This window comes from Petromyzon marinus, chromosome 19 (genome assembly GCF_048934315.1).
Source record: "Petromyzon marinus isolate PM22_M1 ecotype Great Lakes invasive population chromosome 19, UKy_Petmar_22M1.pri1.0, whole genome shotgun sequence".
Classification (NCBI taxonomy): domain Eukaryota; kingdom Metazoa; phylum Chordata; class Hyperoartia; order Petromyzontiformes; family Petromyzontidae; genus Petromyzon; species Petromyzon marinus.
Window position 1 is genome coordinate 14,510,659 of NC_133685.1, and position 26,465 is coordinate 14,537,123.

The 26,465-nt window shown below is 52.7% G+C and overlaps 1 protein-coding gene across 1 annotated transcript; it reads right to left on the reverse strand.

Annotated features, from left to right (window-relative positions):
* Positions 1–6,014: 6,014 nt before the first annotated feature.
* On the reverse strand, positions 6,015–22,786 carry LOC116943812 (transcription factor Sp9-like). The gene is made up of 2 exons (XM_032957035.2): positions 22,588–22,786; positions 6,015–8,963 (listed from the first exon to the last, which is right to left on the reverse strand). Exons 1-2 carry the CDS (start codon positions 22,606–22,608, stop codon positions 7,515–7,517), a joined length of 1,470 nt encoding a protein of 489 aa, XP_032812926.1. The 5' UTR covers positions 22,609–22,786; the 3' UTR covers positions 6,015–7,514.
* Positions 22,787–26,465: the final 3,679 nt, after the last annotated feature.

Consider the following 26,465-nt stretch of genomic DNA (forward strand, 5'->3'; position numbering starts at 1 on the left):
CATCATACACAACCACTACCACCACCATCACACACAACCACTATCCCCACCCCACCACCAACATCACCATACACAACCACTACCCCCATCACCACCATCACCATACACAACCACTACCACCACCATACACAACCACTACCCCCATCACCACCATACACAACCACTACCACCATCACCACCACCATCATACATAACCACTACCACCACCATCACACACAAGCACTACCCCCATCACCAACACCATCACACACAAGCACTACCCCCATCACCACCATCACCATACACAACCACTACCACCATCACCACCACCATCATACACAACCAGTACCCCCATCACCACCATACACAACCACTACCACCAACATGCACAACCACTACCACCATCACCACCATCACCATACACAACCACTACCACCACCATACACAACCACTACCATCACCATACACAACCACTACCACCATCACCAGCATCACCATACACAACCAGTACCCCCATCACCACCATACACAACCACTACCACCACCATACACAACCTCTACCACCATCACCACCATCACCATACGCAACCACTACCACCACCATACACAACCACTACCACCACCATCATACACAACCACTATCACCACCATACACAATCACTACCACCATCACCATACACAACCACTACCCCATCACCACAATCACCATACACAACCACTACCCCATCACCACCACCATACACAACCATTACCCCCATCACCACCATCACCATACACAACCACTACCACCACCATTCACAACCACTACCACCATCACCACCACCACCACCATACACAACCACTACCACCACCATTCACAACCACTACCACCATCACCACCACCACCACTATACACAACCACTACCCCATCACCACCATACACAACCATTACCACCATCACCACCACCATGCACAAATATTACCCCCATCACCACCATCACCATACACAACCACTACCACCACCATTCACAACCACTACCCCCATCACCACCACCACCACCACCATACACAACCACTACCACCATCACCATCATACACAACCACTACCCCTATCATAACCACCATCACACACAACCACTACCCCCATCACCACCACCACCACCACCATACACAACTACTACCACCATACACAACCACTACCCCTATCATAACCACCATCACACACAACCACTACCCCATCACCACTACCATCACACACAAGCACTACCACCATCACCACCCCCATCACACAACCACTTCTCCCATCACAACCCACCACCATACACAACCACTACCCCTATCATAACCACTACCCCATCACCACCATACACAACCACTACCCCTATCATAACCACAACCACCACCACGTTCATCACCACCAACAACGTCGCGGTGAATATCCCAAACTCGGAAGCGCCGACTTAAATACCCCCCCCCCTCTTTATCCATCAGCCGCGCTCGATCCACCGCTAGATGCAAAGCCTTGCCGAGCTTCACGACGACAGCTTCGGCACGTGACGCCCCCCCCCCCCCCTTGACTCGACACACGCCTCGGACCCCATGGGGGGAGGGGGGCCAATTCCATCGCTCCGTCTCTCTCCCCGCCCCCCGACCCATGGCGCGTCGCCTATTCCCGACGTGCTGAGTCGGCTACCCGCTGAGCCGCCTGACATTGCCGCTCGTGTGGCGGGGCGCCCTGCTGCGTCTCATCCGCTGACCCCCAATGCCCCACGCGACGTTCCCTTGAACAACCCATCGACGGCAGTGGCGCATTAGACCCGAAGCGCGTCCCTCTCGTCCACGTGCTCCTCCCTCCCTCCACCTATGGTCACTCGTTGCATCGTTTTTATCGATTCATTTTGGTGATATTCGAAAACGTGTGGTCAAGCCATGTTTAACTTCAGCTGTTTGTTCTTGCTGTGGTTGTCTCACCTGATGACGATTGCTTGTGTTGCGATCGAACGTCGTAATCTATTATTTTTATACCTACGTGACTTTACCGAAAGAACCAAAGAGTATGGATTCCTGCAGTCACGAAAGTTTCAAATCAAGATTATATTTGTTTGTTGAAGTACGGAGTTAGCCTTATAGCTTTAATCTAAATTGTCTCATGGTTGTTATTGTTCGACTTGCATTCCATTGGGATTTTTGCACACAGCGTTGATTACGGTGCTTTTGTCTGGAAGATTTTTCCTGTTTTTCCCCTGCAAAACAGGAAACGTCACTTTAGGATGTTCAATGTTCACGATTTACTTGTTACGGTTGCACCCGAGTCAAGAGCCTCATGGCTCACAGGGCTCTACCTAACTGAACCGATCACGGGCAACCCCCTCCCCCCCCCCTAGGTGGACTCAGCCTCAAATGGGTACCTGGTAAACCACCACGTGCAAGTGCCGTCACTCGGGAGGCAACGGCGAACCGTGGCGTGGGACTGGCAGACCACCTCATCGTGGCGTCACAGGCGGGACACTCGCGAACGGCACTCGGACCAACAGTCTGTGATGGTGGTGGTGATGGTGGTGGTGATGGTGGTGGTGATGGTGGTGATGGTGATGGTGGTGGTGATGGTGGTGATGGTGGTGGTGGTGGTGGTGATGGTGGTGGTGGTGGTGATGGTGGTGGTGGTGATGGTGGTGGTGATGGTGGTGGTGGTGGTGGTGATGGTGGTGATGGTGGTGATGGTGGTGATGATGGTGGTGATGGTGGTGATGGTGGTGATGATGATGATGGTGATGATGGTGATGGTGGTGATGGTGGTGATGGTGGTGATGATGGGATGATGATGGTGATGATGGTGATGATGGTGATGGTGGTGATGATGGTGATGGTAGTGATGGTGGTGATGGTGGTAGCAAGGGGTTTGACAGCCTTTGGCTGCTTTGCCGCATGCAGTGGCTCTTTGGCTGCCCCCCCCCCCCCCCAGCTTGAGAGCAGCCGTTTAAAAAAAAAACGCCGTAATTCTTAAACGAAATTTGATGTCAAGATACATTTATTAAATGTGGCCAGGGAATAGGCGTCACCATGGGATGTCTTGGCGACACAAAATGCACAAGAGTCAAACTGTGACTGTTAAAGAAGAACTAAGGGGGGGGGGGGGGGCGCATCAACTAAGTAGACGCAGTTTTTCATATTCTTAGCTCTTTCGGTAAAGTCACGTTGAAGGGAAACAATAAAATAATAAAATATATATAAAACTAAAAATTCTCACGACGTTTCGACCATAACACAAACGGTCGTCATCAGGTGTGACGACGACCGTTTGTGTTATGGTCGAAACGTCGTGAGAATTTTTATTCTTTTATATATATTTTATTATTTTATTGTTTCCCTTCAACGTGACTTTACCGAAAGAGCTAAGAATATGAATTACTGCAGTCACGAAAGCTTTAAATCAAGACGCAGTTTTCTCCATCACCTGTTTTGTTTATTTACGTCAGAATGTGTTGTTGTTGTTGTCATGTTGCTGTATACCCGCTGCCGTCTGTGCACGTCAAGTAGCTCCGCGTGTGATGCGGCTCCCGAACTATTTTTCGGGTCACAGACAACAACAAAACAACAACAACAACGGCTCCTCGTCGTCTCACGTCTCACGCTCTGAAAGTTCGTCCATCCCTTGCTCCGAGCGGTGCCGCGTGAACTCCGCGAATTCCCACCTCTCTCTCCGTCTTTCTCTCCGTCTCTCTCCATCTCTCTCTCCGTCTCTCTTGTTTTACCATCAGAGGAAACAAGCAGATGCTCGGTGTAGTCGGCACTTTGCTTCGTTCATCATTTCGCTTTTTTGGTGTTTTTTTCAATGCTTTACTTTATGTGCCTCCCCCCCCCCTCCCCGTTTAAATGAAAGATTTCACGAAATATTTCATGCTCTGTTCTCCTTCTTACCCCTTCCATCTCTACCCCCTCTCTCTACCCCCCCCCCTCTCTCTACCCCCTCTCTCCCTACTCTATGTCTATGTTCCCCCTGTTTTATATGTAATATTTTTTTTCCGTCTCTCTCCGTCTCTCGGCGTAAACGCGGCCCTCTCCGCGCGCCACCGGACGCTTGGGCTCGGTGGCGCGTTCCATCAAAATACGGGAACGTCACGGGAACGTCACGGGAACGTCACGGGAACGTCACGGGAACGTCACGGGAACGTCACGGGAACGTCACGGGAACGTCACGGGAACGTCACGGGAACGTCACGGGAACGTCACGGGAACGTCACGGGAACGTCACGGGAACGTCACGGGAACGTCACGGGAACGTCACGGGAACGCGGCCCTCTCCGCGCGCCACCGGACGCTTGGGCTCGGTGGCGCGTTCCATCAAAATACGGGAACGTCACGGGAACGTCACGGGAACGTCACGGGAACGTCACGGGAACGTCACGGGAACGTCACGGGAACGTCACGGGAACGTCACGGGAACGTCACGGGAACGTCACGGGAACGTCACGGGAACGCGGCCCTCTCCGCGCGCCACCGGACGCTTGGGCTCGGTGGCGCGTTCCATCAAAATACGGGAACGTCACGGGAACGTCACGGGAACGTCACGGGAACGTCACGGGAACGTCACGGGAACGTCACGGGAACGTCACGGGAACGTCACGGGAACGTCACGGGAACGTCACGGGAACGTCACGGGAACGTCACGGGAACGTCACGGGAACGTCACGGGAACGTCACGGGAACGTCACGGGAACGTCACGGGAACGTCACGGGAACGTCACGGGAACGTCACGGGAACGTCACGGGAACGTCACGGGAACGTCACCATTACAGCCATTCTCAGGAGAACGTGATAGGCGAAGCCCTCCCTTCCCTCCCCGTCCGCCACGACCACGCCACGTCGGCCCATCGCATTTATTCGTCGATTTATGATTTCACCCCAACTCCACCACGCGCCTGGTCAGCTCGCGTTGGCTCAGTGACGCACCGCTGCGCTCCGCCGCTCCACCGCTAATTGCCACTAAAGGCAGGCAAGTATATACATGCGGTTGTTTATATTTACGTGTATTTATATTGTAATCATCGCGCCTTGTTTGTTGCGCGCGCTTTGTCGAGCGGTTGGCGTGGCAAAAATGTCCAATCACACGCTCGGGTCGTCTTTTGTTTTTGTTCCCCTGCTATTCACCTCGGCGAGGCAGACTCCGGCAGTGGCGTGGTACACACCGCGTGTAGCGGCTAAGCGGGTCCTGAGCCTGGCGAGTGCTCCTATGGGGTGGCTGAGCGGGTCATGGTTGAGCGTTGGTGGGCTGGTGGCGGGACAGAGGGGGCCTGCCAGCGTTGCCAGCAGATGGCAGTCCCGAGTGTTAGCCTCTCGCGAGTACAGTCGCGCGTGTGCTCTGGATGTACGTCGGACTGCTTTAGCAGCGCTCGGAGGCAACCATGCGAATTGCAGGCGAGGAGGAATTGGCTGCAAACTCAACACAAAAGGCAGCTCGCGGCGGCGGCCGCGGCGTCTACTCGCTGGATTTGTCTCGTGGGTTTTACGCCGCGCAGAGCCACCGTATCATTCATGGAACATTCTCATTAATTCATGGCAAGTCTCATTCATTCATGGAAATTCTCATAAATCCGTGGATATCCATGGCCAACGTGGTATAGGACCCTCCAGGCAGAGTCTTCAGACTCGGCGAGGCCTTATTATTTAAAAGACCTTCCTAGCTCATGGGATTTCTCCAGTATAAATACATATTCTGATTCATGATGTTATCGTGTGCAGCGTTGGAGCAGTGGGTAAAGGAAACCCCCCATCCCCCCCCTCCCCTCTGAGGGCATTTATGAAGAGTTTGAGTCCCTTCCCGGCCACGCGGCTAACATCAGTGGCGAGTGATATCCGAAGCGGTCGCTGGTTGGGGTGGCAACTTCACCAAAAACTCCTGCAAGTGACCAGCGTGGTGAAGTATGGTCAAGCAACCCACACGCGACCGACGTGGGCAGGGTAGCAGGCCTTATGATCAAGCCAGTGGATTGAGCGAAGGGGGGGGCTATAAATAATTGATTTGTAATTTAAAAAAGCGATGCGTGTCCACTCTGGGTGTAGTTTAGCGCGCATTTGCATTTTAATTTTTTTCAACGAGCGGGGTTTTTTTTTCCATAATTCTTTTCAATTCCATTTTATCGAATTCTTACACGTGTCTTCACGCCGCACTTAAGTTAAAACACAACGGTAGGGAACACCCCCCCCCCCCCCCTATTATTATAAGTCTAACATTTCGACCTTATTATTAAATTCATATTATTATCAACATCATCATCAGTTATCAATATCATTAAATCATCATCATCACCATCGTAATTTTTTTTTACAAACCATGTACAAATTGCGAGCGCACTAAATGCTCAAAGTCATCAAGGCAATGATTCCTTTTCCCGCAAACAGTGAACAGACGAGTATATACACACACACACGCACGCGTGCACGTGTTATAGTCAACTATATCCAAATCCACGTTATAACTCTATATATGATTGCCAAAAGCTTTATTCACGAATCTGTAATCTCATTTTTTTTTAGTAATAGATATTTCTTTTTCCTCTCTCTCTCTCGCTCTCTTTCCATATTATTAATTATAATAAGAATAATTATGACAACATCTCACCTGGTGCGGAACCGATGGTGATAAGACCTCAACGGGTACAGCACTGATAACACGGTCCAGACAAGAGTCAAACATCTTTCACGGACAGCTTCAGTCTCGCCTGCCCTCTCTTTCCTCCCCATCCCGGGGCGTCTTCCAAGACGTCGCTCTGGCGAGCGTGGAAGAGTAGGCCAAACAATGTCCGCTGTAAGCACTCCACGCTCCCGGAGCTTGCCTCGAGCGGAGGACCGCCGTTCTTTCTGCCAGCAGCGGCGCGAGCAAGCACTTGCGGGGCTGCGCCTTTAACTTGGTTTTGTTATTAACGCTGACATCTGGCCACGTGAATATTGACGTGAGCGGGCAACAGTTAGGGATTGTTTGTTGTTGTTCTTGATGATGTTGTTGCTGCGGCTGCGGCTGCTGCTGCTGATGTTGTTGAGCATTCGTAGACGCGTTCGATCGATCGAGGGGGTCACGAAGGGTAGACGGGGCGAGGTGTGACGATGAGGGCGTTTGGCGTTGAGGTTAGAGTCCGGGTCAGGGTCAGACGTCAGGGTCAGAGGACCCCGACTAAAGACGGCGGGAGGCTTGAGTGTTGTTTGGCTGTCCATCCATCCGTGCACTTAAGTCTCCTCTCCACCCACAAAGTCTTACTCCCCACTCGGCCCGCTCCGCACGAAGGTGAAAGAAGCCGGGGTGGGAGTGGGGGGGAGGGCATGTTCACGCCTTGCGCCCAAAACTTCGCGAGAACATATGAACGTGAAAACCAACAAAAAACACCTTCAACGCATCCCCCTGGAGATGCTTCCCCGGCCCTTCAGCGACGGAGAGACGCGTCAGCCCCAACGTATCACCAACAGCCCTCATCACCAGCACCACGCCAAGACATCTTGGGCCCAAAAACGAAATCGCCGTGCAATAATTCACGACGCTGACGATGATAATCAGCGACCGAGCTCAAGCCAGCCGCTGGTCCTGACTGCCCACCACCATCATGCTGCCCGCCTCCTGCATGGACCCCGCCGACTCCCCGCCCACGTCAGGCGAGTGGGGGTGCGACGGCGACTCGGGGTTGCTCGTCTCGGGGTCGCTCTCGCTGCCCGTCTTGCCGCCGCTGTGCGTCTTGGCGTGCTTGTTCAGGTGGTCGCTGCGCATGAACCTCTTGTTGCACACGGGGCACGCGAAGCGCTTCTCGCCCGTGTGCGTGCGCAGGTGCCGCTGCAGCTCGTCCGAGCGCGTGAAGCGCTTGCCGCAGAACAGCCAGTTGCACACGAAGGGCCGCTCGCCCGTGTGCCAGCGCAGGTGCGCCTTGAGGTGCGACGACTTGCCGTACACCTTTCCGCAGCCGGGGATGTGGCAGTTGTGGAGGCCCTTGCGCCGCAGGCTGGCGCCGGCGGGCCCCAGCCGCTCCGCCTCCTGGCAGTTGGGGCAGTCGCAGGTGGCGCGCCCGGGGAACCGGCGGCTGGAGCCGCGCGGCGTCGGCGCGGGGCCCAGGCCCGGGGCGCCCGCGATCACGGGGCTGGCCGACAGCGCGCCGCCGCCGCCGCCGCCGCCGGCCCCCGTCGCGGTCGACTCGGCGTAGGTGGGCAGCATGCTGTTCTGCGCCAGCAGGTGCTGGGCGGCCGAGGGCAGCAGGTGGGGCGACGCGCCGCCGAAGGCGGCCGCGGCCGTGTGGCCCAGGCTGGCGGCGTAGTCCGAGTTGTAGCCGCCCAGCTGCGAGTGGAAGGAGGGCTGCAGCGGGGCCTGCAGGCCGCCCGCGGCGCCGGCCTGCACGTCGAGCCAGCCCGTGCCGTGCACGTCCCACCACGCGGCGGCGGCGGCCGCGGTGGCGCCTCCGGCCGACGCGTCGCCGTGGCCCGCGCCCGCCGCCTTGAACCACGACTCGTACGGGTGGTGGTGGTGGTGGTGGTGGTGAGGGGGGGGCATGCCCACGCGAGAGTACATGCCCTGCAGACCCTCCACGGACGAGTGCACTTTGGAGACGAAGGCGGAGTGCGTGGGCTCGGGCGACGAGACGCCGCCGCCGCCGTGGTACGCCGAGTAGTCGCCACCGAAGGAGGCCGTGGTGCAAGACGCGGCGCTGAACGCGCTCGAACTGCCGCCGCTGCTGCCACTGTTGTTGTTGTTGCTGATGCTACCGAGGCTGTGATGTTGCTGTTGCTGCTGTTGTTGCTGATGCTGCTGCTGCTGCTGTTGCTGCTGCTGCTGTTGCTGGTGTTCGCCCGGGCTCCGCGTGGCCGCTCCGTAGCCGCCTCCGTTGGAGGCGCTCGGCTTCTTCCAGGGGTAGAATCCGCCCTTGCCGCTGAAGTGCGTCTCGCCGAGCGGGGACACGGAGCGCGCGTTGCCGATTTTGTTGCAGGTCGCGGCGAGCATGGCGAGGGGAGCGGACGCGAGGCGAGACTCTTCCTTGAGAGAGGAGAGAGCAAAGAGAGGAGAGAGAGAGCAAAGAGACAGTGGGCACTTCAGAAACCTTCAGCAGAGATGATTACAAACAAAAAAAAACATTTCTCCATAGAACCCAACGGAGAGGCCCAAGCGACGGAGCGTGAAAATTGAGCGGGGTCGAGATCTTGGGTGGGGCGGGGAAGGCCGGTTCGCGGTACAATCACGACACTTGTACGAGAGGGAGATGTGGGGGATAGAAGGGAGAGAGAGCGGAGTCTTAACAAGTTCACCCCCCCCGGTGCGACCCAAACCACCCCTCCCCCCCTCCTAATCTCCAGTGGCTGAGCCTGGTTTAGTCACACAACCCAATATAGGATCGCAGAGCTCGGGAAATAGTCGGCGCCGGTGATGGCTGCTTGCCTCCTCCCGCTCTGTGGGTTTCTGCGCCTGTGAATCGTTCACAGACTCCTCTGTATCTCTCTGTCGCTCTTGAGTGGTGATGATGCATCATTTGTAACGCGCGCAGCTCAATCTCTATATATTGCTCAAGAGATACCTCTCTCTTGAGAGACATCGAGGGAGATAGATACGTGATTATTAAAACTATAAACTAAACTATTTTTTTATCTTACCAGGTAAGGCCCGCTAAGATGCATAGCTATTTTTTCAGAAGCCACCTGGCCACAAAAGAAGCGGCTTATCACGTGGAAAGTTATACAGCAGCCAAGTACTCTAAACGCGTGGTGATGTTGGTTCTCAATTTGGAGGGGAAAAATCCACGGGACCTCGGCGAGAGAGAGACACACAAAACTCCAAATATACAGCAGCAGGCGTCAGAGTCGGGATCGAACCTACGCCATCCTGTGTACCAGGCGATGGAGTTAACATCTCTCCACCGCAGCACCCGTTGGCATGACTGCGTGGATGGACGAGTCGGCTGACTGAGTCTTGACCAGACCGCCGGGTGGTGAAGGTCACCAGAAGGTTACGTTACGGTATTGTTACATCGAGAGATTATTGAATCCGTCTGTGCGGATCGTCGAGCGTTTTATCTTACCTCCGCCCCCAACTGTCGTGCGTGGATTTCACGACAGAACGTCTCAATGCGGCGGGACCCTCTTGCAAACGCTGTCCTGAGACTTGATAAAGCGTTCCCTTTGTTAAATAACTCGCATTCATGTAACGTAGATCTCTCTACCACCTCTTCACGCGACATACCGACAAGTGCTGTATTTCGACGCGTACTTTTCATATTCACATGCAGCATATGCAACTTTATATTTATAATATAAGTGTATCATTTGATATGTTTATTATAACATCGATGGATGGTGAGAGATCCTTTGTGAGCCATTCACCCAGCAGTGGATTGAGCACGGCTGATGAGTGCGCACACTTACGCTGCATCGACGGACGTTCACCCGCACAGACACACAGCAGTGACACCTCACGTACTCGACACGCGGGCGGGAGGGCACGCTAGGTGTCATCACCTCGACGGATATTCATCGACACGCCGCGCAACGGAACGTCGCAGCAGCGTTCGGAAACTTTCGGAGGAGCGGCGGCGCAGCAGTTAGCGCCGCTGCGCCCTTCGACACATGGTGGTGAAGTATGGTCAAACGACGCCGCCCCTCCCCATCCCCCCCCCCTTCCCGAAGTTAGAGATATATTTAAGATGTACACTTTACACAGACACGCGCTAAACATACACACATGTCGTTAGAGGTATATACGAAGTGTATAGATATCTAAATGTGTCGATAAACCCGCCACCACCCGACACAGCCAAATAGTAAGGGTTGTCACGTAAACAGAACGTGACAATTCGTCACGAGTACAGCACACCGGTAGTGTTGGAGAGCCAAGCTACAATATTTACAATCTGAGTACGACGTTTCGCCAATCATTAACGTGACAACCCTTACTAGTTGGTGGTGGCGGGTTTTGACGACACATTTATATATTTACGCGATCTAACCAACCCCCCCCCCCCCTCTATTATGTATATATATATATGTGTATATATGTATATATATACACATATATGTGTATATCGGTGGATGACTGCACCGCAGGATCGCGAGTTTGGGGGTGACGGCAGTGGATTATAGATCGTGGCCGATGTTGATGTAAGAATGCACGTGAGAGATGGTCTCACACTGGACGTAGTAGATATAAACGTCTGTATTTCGTATGCATATGCTTCATAGATAGACACGCGCTTCTGTACGTGAAACTAAATAATCTTAGCAGGTTAAGGCCCCCCGGAGCCATATATAGTATTTCTTATTTCACAGAAGCGACCTGGCTTTCCACAAATGATGTCTCGACAGAACCAGCATTGCATAGCAGCCAAATACTCTAAGACGCGTTACGCTGATTCTAAATGTGAAGGGGGAAAACCGGAGAACCCGGAGAAAAATCCAGAGAGAGAGAGCGAGACGCAAAATCCAAATATACAGCAGCTGGCAGGGTCGGGATCGAACCCACGACCTCCTGTATACCAGGCGAGGTAGTCACCATCTCATAGACACCGTGGTGATGATGAGAGAGAGCGAGACGCAAACTCCAAATATACAGCAGCTGGCAGGGTCGGGATCGAACACAACCTCCTGTATACCAGGCGAGGTAGTTAACATATCCTAGAAACCGTGATGATGAGCGAGACGCAAACTCCAAATATACAGCATGAGTCAGGGTCGGGATCGAACCCACGACCTCGTGCATACCAGGCGAGGTAGTTAACATCTCGCCACCGCGGCGCCCCCAATATCAGCTACGTACAACGCAAACTTCGAACAGATGGGATAACGTCACGCCGACGGGTCTGTGCTGTGTATCGACGTGAAGCTGGTTGTTTTACGCTCCTATATCCCATGTAACTGTCGATGTATATGACATTACTCCTCGTGCTATATAGAGCTCCTAACACGTACACTCATGACAACCGCGTCGCGATCCTGTGTGTGCCGTCAGGGTTTGTGCCCGCTAAGCGATGTCCGACGTTTCGCAGCGGAAGTAGCAGTCGCTCCGAGCACGCGGAGCGATATTTAAATGTCGGGTCGTCAAATAGGCAGGCATTCACTCTTGACGGGTGTACATACACAGAGCACATAGACACACGTGTAATATCAATCATCGTTATATACGCTTACCCAATACGTTTGCATTCACGCAGATGGTCGTACAATCTGTATATTGCGAGAATACATATTCTTTAAACTGATGGATATTTATCACACAGAGCGAGAGAGAGAGACCTACGCTTACAGACCGGGTGGAGCGGTGGTGCAGTGGTTGGCGCCCTGCGTCAATGAACCCGGGCCATGTATTCGATTTTCCGGCCGCGGTGAAGTACTACTTCTGACCGACAGAGCATGTGTTATGTCTTCATGTCGAACTTGTCACGCGCCGTACGCAGCCAACCGCGCCAATCGGAGGTGTGTGTGTGGGGGGACGAACAACAAACTAAAACACACACACACAGCGGTTCTAAAAAAAATAGTTTTTAAAAAGTGCACAAGCTCCCAGTGGCTTCCTAAAAGTGGAAAGGAAGAGCGTTTGGAAGCGCGCGACGGCTCTTAGCAGGCAAAAGCCGCCGCTGCCTCTGCGCGGGATGATTCGAAGTTCGCGCGATGCCGCGTGTGTGTGCGCTCCGTGACGAGATCAGCCGAGGCAATGTGTGTGTGTGTGGGGTTCACAATGCGGCGACCGCGAAAGTCGAGAAGCCGTGTTCGTTACGGCGAGCGCAAGGCCACACGCGGTTCGGGGCGAGCGATCCGGCGCATCCGTCGCGCGCGCGCGCGCACCCCAACGCTTCATTCCAACAGACCGACGAAAATTTCAACAACAAAAATACGATTGCATCGTTGCGTATATACAGCAGCGTCGCTTCATATATACATAGACGCACGCTTCACGTGCAATACAGACGCAATTTCAGATCGACGTGTTCTTCACGGGCATACGATACGCGCCATAGACGCGCGTTGCATAGACACAGTCACACTTGACACAGGTGAACTCGAGCGTTCCGAAGGTAAATCGCTACGAATCGTACAGACAGACGTCACTCAGCAAAGGTATATAAGCCGTACACGGTTAAATAAACAAACACGCGCTCGCAATACATACAGAGACAAAGATCCCCCGTGTAGACTTAACAGACTGTAGGGGCAAGTGCTGTTTAGCGAGCACCTATGGCCTACAGCCTTAAACATCAGCGCTGTGTGTTAGCTTTATCAGATACATTGTTCGTTTTGTATGGCTCCGTTTTGTTTCGGCAGCGGCACTTTGAAGACGCACGCGCCTTTCGAGTCAACCGCGTCTCCCGTCGGGGAAACCTGCGTCTCCTTCATTCCCCCCGTACAAGCTTTGCCCGCTGGCACGTGGAGCGAATCGTCGGACGTCGTGCGGAAACAAACACGCGTGACAAGGGCGCAAACGAAACCCGCGTCGGAGAGAGTGACGCTTTTTTTTTACTCAAAAACCACTTCACGTTAAAGCGCCGAGATGTCAAATTAGACGGAGCGGGCATCGCTACGCCTCGCATGGCGCGATGTCGACTACCTCGCCTGGGATACAGGAGGTCGTGGTTTTCGAAACGGACCCTGACGCCGGCTGTATTTTTGGAGTTTGCGTGTCTGTCTCTCCCCTCCCCGTGATGGCGTGGATTTTTTTCCTCCGGGTCTTCCGATTTTTCTCTCCACATTTAGAATCTACAGCAGGCGTTTAGGGTGTTTGGCCGCTCTAAATGTGCACGCGATGAGCCGCCTCGCCGAGCTCTCATTTGTGGTGGCCAGGTCCCTTCTGAAGAAGGAGCTGTAGAGCTCCAGTGGGCCTTACCTGGTAAAATTAAAACAAAGTTTAGTTTGATGTACAATCTACAGTCGTAGCAGACAAACCTACCTTCTCTTGGCCTGATATTCTCTTCGACAGGCATTGTCTTAGACAGTTCCTACAGTGTCTTAGACAGTCATTCTCTTAGCCAGACCCTACATTCTCTTAGACAGTCATTCTCTTAGCCAGACCCTACATTCTCTTAGACATTCATTCTCTTAGCCAGACCCTACATTCTCTTAGACAGTCCCTACATTCTCTTAGACAGTCATTCTCTTAGCCAGACCCTACATTCTCTTAGACAGTCATTCTCTTAGACAGTCCCTACATTCTTAGACAGTTATTCTCTTAGCCAGACCCTACATTCTCTCAGACAGTCATTCTCTTAGACAGTCCCTACATTTTCTTAGCCAGACCGTACATTCTCTTAGCCAGACCCTACATTCTCTTAGACAGACCCTACATTCTCTTAGACAGTCATTCTCTTACAGACCCTACATTCTCTTAGACAGTCATTCTCTTAGCCAGACCCTACATTCTCTTAGACAGTCATTCTCTTAAAGTCTCTACATTCTCTTAGACAGTCCCTACATTCTCTTAGACAGTCATTCTCTTACAGTCTCTACATTCTCTTAGACAGTCCCTACATTCTCTTAGACAGTCCCGACATTCTCTTAGACCAGTGCGTCTCGAACTTTCTTGGCCAGCGGACCACTCAGCCGATGCAAACATTTCCGCGGACCACCCCAGCCACCTCTGGTGACAAAACGCATTCACTTCTCTCTCTAAAGTACGGTAATACAAAATTATTAATATTACCGGATTATAAAAATATATATTTTTAGTTAAAGCAGTTATAAAGTTTTTGTATTTAGATCTCAGCGTTAGGACGGTTTAATCAGGGGTAGTTTACTGAACTTTAATTTTTGAAAAAAAATATATATATAACCACGAGTCAAATACGAAAACAACAAGACACAACATCAACGTGGTCGTTATTGTCCGGAGTGTCAACGCCCGCGTCGAGCATCAAACCAGCGCCGCTGGGCATCATCTGCAGGACCTCGACGGAGCCAGCCTCGGCACTTGCAGGTACCGCGGCATCGGACTCTGAGAAGCCCCCCACCCCCAGCCAGCCCGCTTAGCCATAGACGCAGTCCTAGGGTGGATAAACCCGAGGAGGCTGTCGGAGACTCAAAAGAGACCCCGAGAGCGCAACGCCTTTCGCGCGGAGAGAAATGAACTTGGGATTGATTCGCGGTTGAACGAATGAGATTGTGACTGCTGCTGCTGCTGGCAGTTGTGCACGAACACACAATCCAACAACAACAACCACCACCACACACTCATCACTCTCGATACTGTGGCCGTGATAGAGGAGACGACTTCTACTCGCTATATATGTATATATGTAAATAGGTGACATTTCTGGCCGTTGTTCTAGCTACGTGCTATGCAGGAAGGGCCGTTGCCCGGAACGTCGCAAATAATGTTACCGTCAACTCTTGGCGAAAATTGCACAGCCGCCAACGTATATAGTAGACTATTTGTGTCTGATTTAAAAAGTAGTACTATATATGTGTGTGTACATGTAAAATATGCGGTGTAGTCACCTATGTATATATGTAATACGCGTGTGAGTAAAACTACGTACATGTAACACACGTGTAGTCACCTATGTGTATATGCAATACGCGTGTGAGTAAAACTACGTACATGTAACACACGTGTAGTCACCTATGTGTATATGCAATACGCGTGTGAGTTGAACTACGTACATGTAACACACGTGTAGTCACCTATGTGTATATGCAATACGCGTGTGAGTTAAACTACGTACATGTAACACACGTGTAGTCACCTATGTGTATATGTAATACGCGTGTATGTGACACACGCGTATTACATATACGCGAGAGGGCAATGAGCCCGCATATTACACGGCTGATAACTTGAGGTTATCGCGTGAGGTTATCACGCGATAACCTCACGTGATAACTTTAGGTTAACTTTAGGTTATCACGTCAATGCCATTGTAATGGGGATTTATTTAATATTTGTATACACGCAACTTGGGGGGGGGGGGGGGGTGAAGGGTTCGCGTTGCTCGCGTGACCCGAGGTCAATTCCAGACCGTGGCTGGACGCCACAAATTTATTCCACACCACGTCACTAAAACGCCTGCTCACTGTGCGTTACTTACCGGTGAAGTGTGGTGAAGTGTGGTGAAGTATGGTCAAACAACTCCATCGCCTGTCCTCCTCACCCCGTGACCGACACGGCACGTGCGGAGACCCTCACACGTCCAGCCGTGGATTAACAGTCGGCAGTAATTGACCATTGTAAGTATAGAAACGGTAATAGCTTGTTTCTCATATATGGAGTTAACCATTACATATATATGTATATAAGGAAAATATAAATATCCCCGTGTAGCCTTCATAGACTGTTGGGGCAAGTGCTGTTAGCGAGCGCCTATGAAGTCCGGAACGGCACACGAGGGGGTGAGTGGACAGCACCACGCCCGACCGCCTTTGTCTCCCCAGTTGCGATATTCACACATCGCACAAGGTACTCATTAGAGGCTGAGTCGACCTAGGAGAGGTCCAGGACCGGTTCAAATAATCGTCACCGGTGTTGGCCGTGAGCGGGTATAGCGCGGCGCGGTAACCGCTACACTACCACACACACTACACACTCCATATGCACACACACAGCCGCGGGGATTTAAAAGGCACAATGCCCATTGTGTGTATGGTAATGCGGGAGAGATGGAGGCCACCCTTCCATTCGACGCTCCCCGCGATTTAACACTTCAAGAACGTTGCATTTAGAGACTCTTTTGCCAGTCGCATCCGATTGTTTAAATGGATCCATGGCGTAAATGTATTCGCTCATTGATACATGCACATAGTATATATAAAATGTATGTATATTTATATCTGTTATTTATGTATGCGGCAAGACACAGGGTATGTCTTTCTGTGTGGGGTGAGCGGTTCGTGGCAGTGGTTAGCGAGTTGCGCTATGAACCCGGCGACCCGAGGTCGATTCCCGCTCACGGCCACCACCAACCCCGGTAACGATTATCTGAACCGGTTCTGGGGGCCTCCTCCCCTAGGTCGACGCAGCCTTAAAAATAGCTCTGTTCAGGCTATACGGAGGGAAAGTTGTCTACATACGGAAGAAGTGACGACAATTTACAAACGTTTAAATATGCAGTATATAAACTTGATAAATGAACCCGAAGCGAGTTAGTTCAATGGGCTCAGGACACGACCCTTGGTCCAAGTTCGACACTCGCCCACGGCTCAAACAGCGGCTCCGCCTGACCTCTGACCGGCGTGGTGAAGTATGGTCGACGACGAGATGAGCTCGTTGGCTCGGGAGTTACGAAGTCGGGGGGGGGGGTGATTTTGTGATCGCAGGAGCCGCGGTGAGAGATGCCGATGGCGTGTGGAGGCTTTCATCCAGCAGCAGATAGAGATGTCGGGAGTGGGGCTTGTGTGCGCATCGCGACTTCGCCTCTCGGTCAACAAAGATCGAGACGAGAGGAAACGGAGAGGCAGAAGTCGATGGATAAAGTCGCTGCCGCGTTTTGAATTTACGAGAGTTTTAGATTTAAAAAAAAAACCCACTAAATTCATGTTTTTTTGGAGATGTAAACAGATGCGGTTGAGATGAAAAGGGGAAAAGCAAAAACACGTGGACAGGAGATGTTTGTGAAATACGACCGACTTTGGCAAGGTAGAGAGCGTTTGGAGGCGGAAAACATGGAGACGTGGTGAGGTGGAATAACACGCGGACCAGGAGGGGGTGAGAGAGGGTGGTGTCTAGTTTTAGATGGGAGATGTAAACAAGAGACATAAATGCGCATGAGATAAATAAAACAGAGACACGTGGAGATGCAGCAAAGCGACATTGGAGACCGACAAGACGTATGTACGTCATCCACCTCGCCAAGTTGCATTTTAGAACTACGATCAGTATCATTGGCGAGTGATATCCGAACAAGCGCCCCCCACCGCGTTTGCCCCCCCCCCCCCCATTTCCACCAAGCCGCATTTGACCCGCGTGGTGAAGTATGGCCAAACGACAACCTCGACAACGGACACGGCGCTTTCGCGAAGGCCTCCGAGAGGGGTGAGAGACGCAAAGCAGAACGAAAGTTGAATGTAAAAAGTGCGCGTGCGTGAGCGCGTGCGTGTGTGTCTCTCCTTTAGGTCGACTCGGCCTCAAACGAGTTTTACCTGTTGCGTCGTGCGAACAACGCAACAGCAGGGAGGGGGTTGGACACACACACACAGACAAAAGGTTCCAGGGCGTACGCGCTAACCTGGCCACACAATGACAACGATCCCCCGCGTAGCCTCTAACAGACTGTTGGGGCAAGTGCTCTTAGCGGGAAACTATTAGGAGGGTGGGTGGCCTACACCACGCCCGGCCGCCTTTGTCTCCCTGGCCGCAGACACGCACACACACACACACAAACCACGGAGCCACACACGAGGGCAATAGGAACTCGCTCAGAATCCTGACTCGCTCCGCGGTGCCCTACGGTTCTCTGATACACAGAGTGAACGATGTGTGTGTCTATGTACACACGCGTGTCTATATAACAGTACGATACGACCAAAACTCAGACGAACAGAGCACAGCGACACACAACGCGTCAATGATGATGACGGTGAAATGTTTCATATTCCGAACGCTGGACTTAAATTGGACGTTCCGTTCCCGATCCTCGCTCTGATTTCACAACCTTTATTTGCGCGAGGCACAATATACATATGTATGCTGTGTTGCATAACGCATGTATATGCAGCAATGCACGTACGTGTGTGTGTGTATATTTAGGTGTGTACGTGTGTGTGTGTGTGTGTTATTGCGCTGCGCTACGAACCCGGCTACGCGAGTTCCATTCCCGCTCGCGGCCAATAACAGCGACGCGATGTTTCAAACCTGTTCTGGTTGGTGGTAGGGGGGGTAATAATCAGCATCGGCGAGACAAAGGCGGCCGGGCGTGGTGTTTGGACACCCGCATCCCCAACAGTCTACAATGGGATCCTGGGCGGTTGAGGGGGGGGAGCATCTTTGTCGTTGCGCGAAGCAAAATTTGGCGGCCCTCCTCGGTGCGTGATGTCTCTTAGGATCGACTCTTGGGAGATCTCCTTTAAGCCAGGGGTCCCCAACCCCCGGGCCGCGGACCGGTACCGGGCCGCACGGCAGCAGCAGGAGGTGAGAGCGGTGAGTCCGCACGTGGCCATTATTTTATTATTTACCACTTCGGTCCGCGCCTCTTCCCCGCACTGCGCACTCGTCCCAGTCACAGTGTTGGTAAGCCCACAAGCTGACCCTTAGTAGCCACAACGAGTAAGCCCACAAGCTCTAACCCCTAGTAGCCGCAATGAGTAAGCCCACAAGCTAACCCCTAGTAGCCACAACGAGTAAGCCCACAAGCTCTAACCCCTAGTAGCCACAATGAGTAAGCCCACAAGCTCTAACCCCTAGCAGCCACAATGAGTAAGCCCCCAAGCTCTAACCCCTGGTAGCCACAAGGAGTAAGCCCACAAGCTCTAACCCCTAGTAGCCACAATGAGTAAGTCCACAAGCTGACCCCTAGTAGCCACAATGAGTAAGCCCACAAGCTCTAACCCCTAGTAGCCACAATGAGTAAGCCCACAAGCTCTAACCCCTAGTAATCACAGTGAGTAAGCCCACAAGCTCTAACCTCTAGTAGCCACAATGAGTAAGCCCACAAGCTCTAACCCCTAGTAACCACAATGAGTAAGCCCACAAGCTCTAACCCCTAGTAGCCACAAGGAGTAAGCCCACAAGCTAACCCCTAGTAGTCACAATGAGTAAGCCCACAAGCTAACCCCTAGTAGCCACAATGAGTAAGTCCACAAGCTGACCCCTAGTAGCCACAATGAGTAAGCCCACAAGCTCTAACCCCTAGTAGCCACAATGAGTAAGCCCACAAGCTCTAACCCCTAGTAGCCACAATGAGTAAACCCACAAGCTAACCCCTAGTAGCCACAATGAGTAAGCCCACAAGCTGACCCCTAGTAGCCACAATGAGTAAGCCCACAAGCTCTAACCCCTAGTAGCCACAATGAGTAAGCCCACAAGCTCTAACCCCTAGTAGCCACAATGAGTAAGCCCACAAGCTCTAACCCCTAGTAGCCACAATGAGTAAGCCCACAAACTCTAACCCCTAGTAGCCACAATGAGTAAGCCCACAAGCTCTAACCCCTAGTAGCCACAATGAGTAAGCCCACAAGCTCTAACCCCTAGTAGCCACAATGAGTAAACCCACAAGCTCTAACTCCTAGTAGCCACAATGAGTAAACCCACAAGCTCTAACCCCTAGTAGCCACAATGAGTAAACCCACAAGCTCTAACCCCTAGTAGCCACAATGAGTAAGCCCACAAACTCTAACCCCTAGTAGCCACAATGAGTAAACCCACAAGCTAACCCCTAGTAGCCACAATGAGTAAACCCATAAGGTCTAACTCCTAGTAGCCACAGTGAGTAAAAAACAAACGTCGCTGGAGAGCTTCTATGAAAAGTGGGAAAGACCCAATGACGAACCCGCCCCGGTCCGTGAAGACAGTTGTCTTCCACGAAACCGGTCGCTGGTGCCAAAAAGGTTGGGGACCGCTGACTTCAGCGATGACTCGAAACAAATGGAGTTGACGATGTGCGTTTTTTGTGTGTTTGTTCCCATGTGGGATGCCTGCCGTCGGATACACATATATACATATATCTATGTACGTACATAAGAAATAGAACGGAAGTGTAAATACCAATTATAATTTTATTTTTAAATGTTCACGGCAGAGTTGATGTGTTCGGCTTGTGTCAACGAATGCGCGGTTGCTAATTTGCCGCAGCGTTCGCCGAAATCTTAAATGAGCGCGTGTGAAGGATTACGGCGGCGATCCTGTTGTACTCGCGGGGTACCTCCAAGTGGACAAACAGTTCCCAGGGGTTGCAGTAGATCCCACGTGAGCACAGATACGGGGGTAGATGGATCAGGCAGATATCACACAGACTCACACTCGCGCAGAAGACGAAGATTCCCTCGTCGTATCGACTGAACGGGCTGTATGAGCAAGTGGTCACGGGTGGGTGGGGGTGGACAGCGCCACGCCCGGCCGCCTTTGTGTCCCCCAGTGGCGATGTTTACTACACACCGCACCACGTTACTCATTTGAGGCTGAGTAGACCTAGGGGAGGAGGCCCAGGACCGGTTCATATAAATCGTCACCGGTGTTGGCCGTGAGCGGGAATCGAACTCGGGTTCGCCGGGTTCGTAATGGCAGCGCGCTAACCGTGACACGACCGCTCCCCATACAGAGACACACACACTGAGACACAGACACACACAGAGACATATACTGAGACACAGACACACACACAGACACACACACAGAGACACACACACACTGAGACACACACAGACACACAGAGACACAGACACACACATACACACACACAGACACACACAGACACACAGAGACACACACACTGAGACACAGACACACACATACATACAGAGACACACACACTGAGGCACAGACACACACACAGAGACACACACAGACACAGAGACACACAGAGACACATACACTGACACACAGACAAACACACAGATACACACACAGAGACACATACAAGCGGAGGATAACGCAGATACATAAGCGATACACAAAGGTTGCACGCGAGTTGATACTTGAGTAGACACAAGTTGATACTTGAGTACACACACGGTGACGCACACACACAGAAGCTCACACGGACACGCTAATCGCGCCTATGGACAGTGCTCATGCGCTCACACTCAAGAGCCTACACACAGACAAAGATCCCCCGTATAGCCTGTAACAGACTGTAGGGGCAGGTGCTGTTAGCGAGCACCTATGAAGGCCAGAACGACACACGAGGGGGTGGGTGGCCAGCACCACGCCAAGCCGCCTTTATATCCCCAAGTGGCGATGTTTTTTTACGCACCGCACCAGGTACTCATTTGAGGCTGAGTCGACCTAGGGGACGCCCAGGACCGATTCAGATAATCGTCACCAGTGTCACGCACACACACTGAGAGTCGCACATCACTCGCGCTCATATAAGGGCGGCCGTCTCTCACTCACCGACTCACTCGTCGACTCGCTCGAAGACTTCACTCGCGGCTCACTCAAGAGCCTCACTCACAGACTCGCTGGCTCGCAGACTCACTCACTGGGCTCACGGACTCACTCATAGACACGCTGACTCATGCGCTGACTCACTCGCTGACTCGCAGACTCACTCACTGGGCTGACGGACTCACTCATAGACACGCTGACTCATGTGCTGACTCACTCGTTGGCTCTCAGACTCATGCGCTGACTCACTCGCTGACTCGCAGACTCACTCACTGGGCTCACAGACTCACTCATAGACTCGCAGACTCATGCGCTGACTCACTCGCCGGCTCGCAGACTCACTCGCTGGGCTCACAGACTCACTCATTCACGACTCACTCGCTGACTCGCAGACTGACTCGCTGGGCTCACGGACTCATTCATTCACGACTCACTCGCTGACTCGCAGACTCACTCGCTGGGCTCACGGACTCACTCATTCACGACTCACTCGCTGACTCGCAGACTCGCTGACTCACTCGCTGGGCTCACGGACTCACTCATTCACGACTCATAGACTCGCAGACTCGCGCGCTGACTCTCTCGCCGACTCACAGACTCACTTCAACCGGGCTCACGGACTCACCGACTCACTCACTCGCCGCACACTCACCCCCTGCAAGGAAGCTGCCATCACAAACTCCTCCCGCCGTTGCAGCAGGGCAGGCAGGCAGGGCGGGCAGCAGCAGCAGCAGCAAAGCAGCGAGCAGCTGATCGCCTCTTCGCTTCACGGAGCCCGCGACTTCTTCATCTGAGAGCTCCGCGCACAAAGACCAAGTGGGACACTTCCGTACCTCCCCGGGCCATCAAGTAGCGAGGACCCCTCCCCCTCCATCTCCCCCCCCCCCGCCGCTTGCCCCCCCCTCCACCCTCCCCCATCGTCGCGCGCGCCCCCCCACTCATCCACTTTGAAGTGCCGCCTCGAGGCGAGTCGGCCAATGGGGTGAGTGCGAGGGCGAGAGAGGGAAGGAGAGGAGGGAGGGGAGGGAGAGGGGGAAGGAGATGGAGAGTGAAGGAGAGAGAGGGAAGGAGAGAGAGTGAGGGGAGGGAGAGAGGGAAGGAGAGAGGGGGAAGGAGATGGAGAGTGAAGGAGAGAGAGCGAAGGGGAGAGAGGGAGCGAGAGAGTCGCGGAAGGGGGTGGTTGGTTGTAAGATTCGCGTTCAATTGGCGAGAGATGAGCGATGCGAGGGAATGAGGAGAGTGAGTTGAGCGAGGGTGTGAGCACGTGCTAGAGTGAGCGGGTGAGTGAGTTAGCATGCAAGAGTGTGAGTGAGTGAGTGACAGTGAGAGAGGTTGTGTGAACGGCACGTGCCCCAACAGTCTGTTTAGGCTATACGGGGGGGAGGGAGTCTTAGTGAGCACGTGTGATAGTGTGTGAGTTGGTGAGTTTGTTTTTAGATTGGTGCATGATTGTGTGAGAGAGCGTGCAAAGAGTTTGAGTGAGTGCCAGAGTTAGTCGATTGGTGAGTGTCTGTATGTATGTATGAGGGTGTATGTAAGTGTAGCGGTTAGCGCGCTGCGCTACGAACCTGGCGACCCGGGTTTGATTCCCACCCAGTGACCATTATCTGACCCGGTTCTGCGCCTCCTCTAAGTCGACTCAGACTCAAATGAGTACCTGGTGCGGTGCGTAAAAACATCGCCACTTGGGAGACAAAGGCGGCCGGACGTGGTGCTGGCCTTCACAGATGATCGCTAACAGCACTTGCCCCAACAGTCTGTTCAGGCTATACGGGGGATCTTTTTGTTATTTGTTGTATGCACCTAGCCTGGCACAACGCCGTGGTGACGTCACCGCAACTTCGCGACGAACAGCGCTGGTGTTGTTAGTTGAGAATGGGAGCGTGTGAGTGTGTGAGAGTGAGAGTGTGTGAGTGTGTGTGAGAGTGAGTGAGAGTGTGTGAGAGTGTGTGTGAGTGTGTGTGAGAGTGTGTGAGTGTGAGAGTGTGTGAGTGAGAGTGTGTGAGAGTGTGAGTGTGTGAGAGTGAGTGTGTAACAGTGTGAGAGTGTGTGTGAGAGTGTGTGAGAGTGTGTGTGAGAGTGTGTGAGAGTGTGTGTGAGAGTGTGTGAGAGTGAGAGTGAGTGAGAGTGTGTGAGAGTGAGAGTGTGTGAGTGTGGGTGAGAGTGTGAGTGTGTGAGTGTGTGTGTGAGAGTGTGTGAGTGTGTGTGAGCGTGTGTGAGTGTGTATGAGAGTGAGAGTGTGTGAGAGTGTGTGAGAGTGTGTGAGTGTGTGCGAGTGTGTGAGAGTGTGTGAGTGTGTGAGAGTGGGTGATTGAGTGAGTAGATAGGTGAGCGAGTGTCAGATTCTCGAGGTGAGTGAGTAGTGAGATGCACCAGCGCGAGATTGTGGGCGTTAAAGATGAGATTAGTGAATGGGTGAGTGAGTTATGTAAGTAGGTAGATGAGTATGTGAGTGAGTAGGTGGGGAAGTGAGTAGGTCGGTGAGTGACTAGGTGAGTGAAAAGGTGGGTGAGTGAGTAGGTGAGTGAGTGAGTAGGTAGGTGAGTATGTGAGTGAGTGAGCAGGTGGGTGAGTGAGCAGGTGGTTGAGTGAGCAGGTGGGTGAGTGAGCAGGTGAGTGGGTGAGTCGGTAGGTGAATGTGCGAGCGAGCGAGTAGCTGCATCGGTGAGTGCTCTATTTTCTTGGTGCGTGAGTTCGACGGCTGAGTGAGTTGGTGAGCGCCTGTGCGAGTGGTAATCGCGTGGATTTGTCTCTGGGTCCTCCGGCTTTTCTCCTCCACATTTTTAATCATCATCACGCGTTTAGAGTATTTGGCTGCGAAAATTTCCACATCAGCAACGCTGCTCTCTCACGCCACTATGAACTGATGCTAAACTAAACTTTTTTTTATTGTATCAGCTCAGGCCCACTGTGCTATAGAGCTCGGTTTCAGAAGCGACCGAGCCACAAATCATATTTCAACTCAGTGGCTTATCGCGTGGAAATTCTACACGTGGATGGAACAAAAAGAACTGGTCGGACCCGGAGAACACGCAAACTCCAAATATACAGCAGCAGCAGCAAGCGTCAGTGTCGGGATCGAACCCACGACCTCCTGTGTACCAGGCGAGGTCGTCAACAACTCCTAGCCACCGTGATTACCGGTGAGTCAGGTGACTCCTGCAAATGAGACTCCTGTCCCTGCCCTCTCAAGAGTTCTCACCCCTGCTTTGCGCAAACACCAACCCCGACGAGTGGTTCGGCGCGCGAGTGCCACGTGCGTGTGCCACGTGCGTGTGTCACGTGCGTGTGCCACGTGCGTGTGCCACGTGCGTGTGTCACGTGCGTGTGCCACGTGCGTGTGCCACGTGCGTGTGCCACGCGCCTGTGCCACGCACCTGTGCCACGCACCTGTGCCACGTGTGTGTGTCACGTGCGTGTGTCACGTGCGTGTGCCACGTGCGTGGAGGCGACGACGTGAATAGATGAATCGATGACACGGTCAATGCATTACATTTGGAAGTGCTGTGACGAGCTGACCGCCCTGTATACTCTGATGAAGGCCCATTTCCCAAACCGTTTCACTGCAATAGTACAGCATGTAACGTCCTATCCTGTGCACACCAGCTGATTCCATCGCTCCATCTTCACAGGAGTACGATTGTGGTCATGCATCTCAAACTCTGGACTATATAGTAAACCCACAGAGATATATAGAGACGCATAGAGATACACAGGGACCCATAGAGATACGTGGAGACATATATAGAACCATGGAGACACACACAGATACAGAAACACATACAAACTCATATACAAAGAAACCCATAGCGATAGTAGAGACTCATAGATATACATAGGGACCCATAGAGATAGTAGAGACTCATAGAGATACACAGCGACCCATAGAGATACGTAGAGACATATAGAGAACCATGGAGATACACGTAGATACAGACACATGCATAATCGTACGTAAAGATACACGGAGAGATGCATAAAGATAAAGACGAGCCACAGTCGTGCGATCATGGTCTGGGAACCCAAACTGGAGCGTGCAGTAAACCCACTGCGTCAGCCCTGTACGTCTTCGACGGGGGAGAAGAAGCAGCAAAACAACACGGACTTTCTCTCTCTGTTGAAGCCCTCTCGTCGTGGCCAGCAGCAGACCTCCGCATTGGCGTCTGTAGCTCCTGAACGACACTGCCAAACTCTATAATGGGAATGGTATAGGGCAAAGTTAAGTTTATCGGCAATATTAGTCTATGGCCAATGCTGGTCTCTGGGTAATGTTAAGTCTATGGCCAATGCTAGTCTCAGAGGAGCAGAAGGAGGAGCAGCGAAACGACGCGAACTCTCTCTGCTGAAGCCCTCTCGTCGTGGCCAGCAGCAGCAACAGCACACTTTGACGTTGCCATCGAGCTCCTGAACATATTGCTGCTGGAATCATCGTGCGCGTGGGCAGGATGGAAGCCACCGCCCCCGCTGCTGCTGAATGAAGGCCTCCCCAGGAAGCCATCGCCTATCACCATCCGGCGAGCACCTCCGAAC

Coding starts and splice junctions, on each gene's coding strand:
- LOC116943812 (XM_032957035.2), bottom strand. CDS start 22,608: ATGGCAGCTTCCTTGCAGGGG. Junction 8,964..22,587: donor TGGCAGCTTCCTTGCAGGGG/GTGAGTGTGCGG, acceptor TCCTCTCTCAAG/GAAGAGTCTCGCCTCGCGTC.